General features: G+C 33.5%; 1 protein-coding gene across 1 annotated transcript; it reads right to left on the reverse strand.

Moving 5' to 3' along the window:
* Positions 1-708: 708 nt before the first annotated feature.
* LOC105623685 (cytochrome P450 9e2-like) lies at positions 709-2,271 on the reverse strand. Its single transcript, XM_012205070.1, has one exon. It carries the CDS (start codon positions 2,269-2,271, stop codon positions 709-711), a length of 1,563 nt encoding a protein of 520 aa, XP_012060460.1.
* Positions 2,272-2,595: the final 324 nt, after the last annotated feature.

Genomic DNA, 2,595 nt, shown 5'->3' on the forward strand with positions numbered 1-2,595 from the left:
AATACACAGTTAATTCTTATTATATTTATAAATTTACAAAATGCAAACTTACAAAATTGCATTAGATTAGCTATTTATTATATCTTATCATGATGATTTGAATCATGGCTATAAGTTATAATTTCACATATAAGATACGAATACTACTGCGATTTAAACTGTTCTTGCATCGGTAATTGAAATAGAATCGCAGAATTGCCGTAGAATATTTTGTACATTTCTACATTTGTTACATTTCTACATTCTAATAGTTTTTATTATTGTTTATATATATATATATATATATATATATTTATATAATATTTATATGTTATAATAATGTTATAATAATGTAGCATAATATCTATATGGCAGTAAAAATATAACGTAAAATATGTTTGTGATTTTTTTCTATCTTGAAATTTGCGAATCAAAATACTACAACAAGAAAGTTCTTGAAGAAGAATTTAAAAGAATTGTCATTTTTGTTCTGAGCAGTGGTTTTTGAGATATAAAACTAGCCAATATAGATTATTATTAAACGCCATGGACTGCCTGTCCATGAGTCACGATAATCGCAAGCAATCATTTAATCGTAATTCGTAGTCGTGTCAGTTTTAAACCTTTATATCTCTAATATATGATATTTTTATTTCCAAGGACATCATATATATTTGTAACTTGTATGTTTTGAATGCTTCTATTGTTCGACAACCTTACATTTGAGGATTATTTTGAAAACTGACACGACTGGTTTGTTTCCATAACCGTAGGATGCACGTTTTCTCTAGGTACAATGCTTAACCAGAAACCGCCTTCCATTCGCATTGAAAATCCGCCTTTCTGAAATTTTACAGATGTCGAAGTTTTTTCGCATGGCTTTAACTGACAACGAGCCAGAAGATGAAATAACATAGTCCTTGTTTCGAGTAATGCGAATCTATTGCCGATGCACATTCTCGGACCTAATCCAAATGGATAATAAGCGTTAAAATTGCACTGATTTCCTTCATCGAAGAATCTCTCAGGTTTGAATTTATCCGGTTCCGGAAAATATTTCGGATCGTGTTGAAGCGCATAAATTGGGATAAAGAGTGTCGTTCCTTCCTTTACAAGATATGGCTTTACATTTGATAGTGTAGAAGGCAACTCGAAATCTTTCACGCATATTCTGTCCGTCATTGGTTGTACCGGATACTTTCTGAGAGCCTCATTAATAACGGCATTTAGATATTTCATTCCGTTGATCGCCTCATAAGATGGTTTACCATTCGTATCTTCCAAAATTTTGTCGATCTCATTTTGCAGTTTCTTTTGAATATCTGAATTGATGGCAATTTCGTGTGCCACGAAACTCATCAGTGTCGAGCTGCTGTCGAAGCCAGCAATAAAAAAAATGAATGCCTGTGACGTTATATTCAAAATGGTCAGTTCTTTTCCAGGTTCTCTTTTACTTCTGCTATCCATCAACAATTGAATTACGTCTGGACGAGTAATACCTTTCTCTTCTCTGATTTTTATAGTATCAGCTACCAGATTTACAAAGAATGCATTAGTACGATCATCTATTAACTTAATATTTAATAGACGTATAAGCGACGGCATATGTTGATACATCAAAATTTTTATAAGTGCAAACATGCCAAAATTTGTCGCTTTTTTGCCGAACATGTAAAATTCATTTTCTGGGTTTCTCATCGAATCCACATCAATACCAAAAGCGCATGAAGCGATCACGTCGTTAGAGAATCTTGTGAATATATCTTTCATTTCCATAACGTGTTTGTCTGATGGTACATTCAATAAATATTCCGAAAAGTTCACAGCGCATTCAGATATTAATTGAAACATTGTCCTCATTTTACTGGCTGTAAAAGCAGGACTCAAAAGCGTTCTAATGTCGCGCCATTTGTCACCGCGAAGAGCAAGTAAATTTGTTCCAAAAAGTGGATCTTGAGTTTCATTGCCAAAGAAAAGATGATCTGGAAATGCGTCGAAATGTTTGATAGTGACAAATTTAATCAGTTTAGGATCACGAATTATTACGATCAATCTCGTGAAATCAAAAGCACCAATATACTTAGCATTGGAATGCACATTGTATATTTCTTTAATCATATCGGCAAAACTTTTTGGTCGAACAAAAAGTTTCCAAATCCTTTCTAACAAGAAATATTCTTTAACATGTGGAATTCCGTGCTTCTGAAACACATTCGAATCTTTGCAGGATGAGTAATAATAAATAGCAAGTATGACGGCTACTATTGATAAGATTATTGTCCAGTACTCCATGATAAATGTTTAATCGGAATGCGATTACTCCTTTTGTTCGAGATAAAGTTGAACGCCAATGTCGTGAAAGTTTGTGTCAATATCACTGTTTGCAATTGTGTGAGGCACCCTCAGGTTATAATCCAATGCAATATGTTGAACGTGATTGTTTTATCAAGTCAAAGCGATCTGCTCGCTTGAAATTCTCGCACACAACTGCTCATACCGAGATAGAGTTGTTTGTTATATGATTCATTGTAATTTCATGACGTCATTTAAGAGAATTACATGAAAGAGAGAGAGAGAGAGAGAGAGAGAGAGAGAGAGAGAGAGAGAGAGAGAGAG

Source organism: Atta cephalotes (assembly GCF_000143395.1).
Source record: "Atta cephalotes unplaced genomic scaffold scaffold00002, whole genome shotgun sequence".
Classification (NCBI taxonomy): domain Eukaryota; kingdom Metazoa; phylum Arthropoda; class Insecta; order Hymenoptera; family Formicidae; genus Atta; species Atta cephalotes.

Bases quoted from the DNA above. Each gene is read 5' to 3' on its own strand.
- LOC105623685 (XM_012205070.1), bottom strand. From the start codon at position 2,271: ATGGAGTACTGGACAATAATCTTATCAATAGTAGCCGTCATACTTGCT.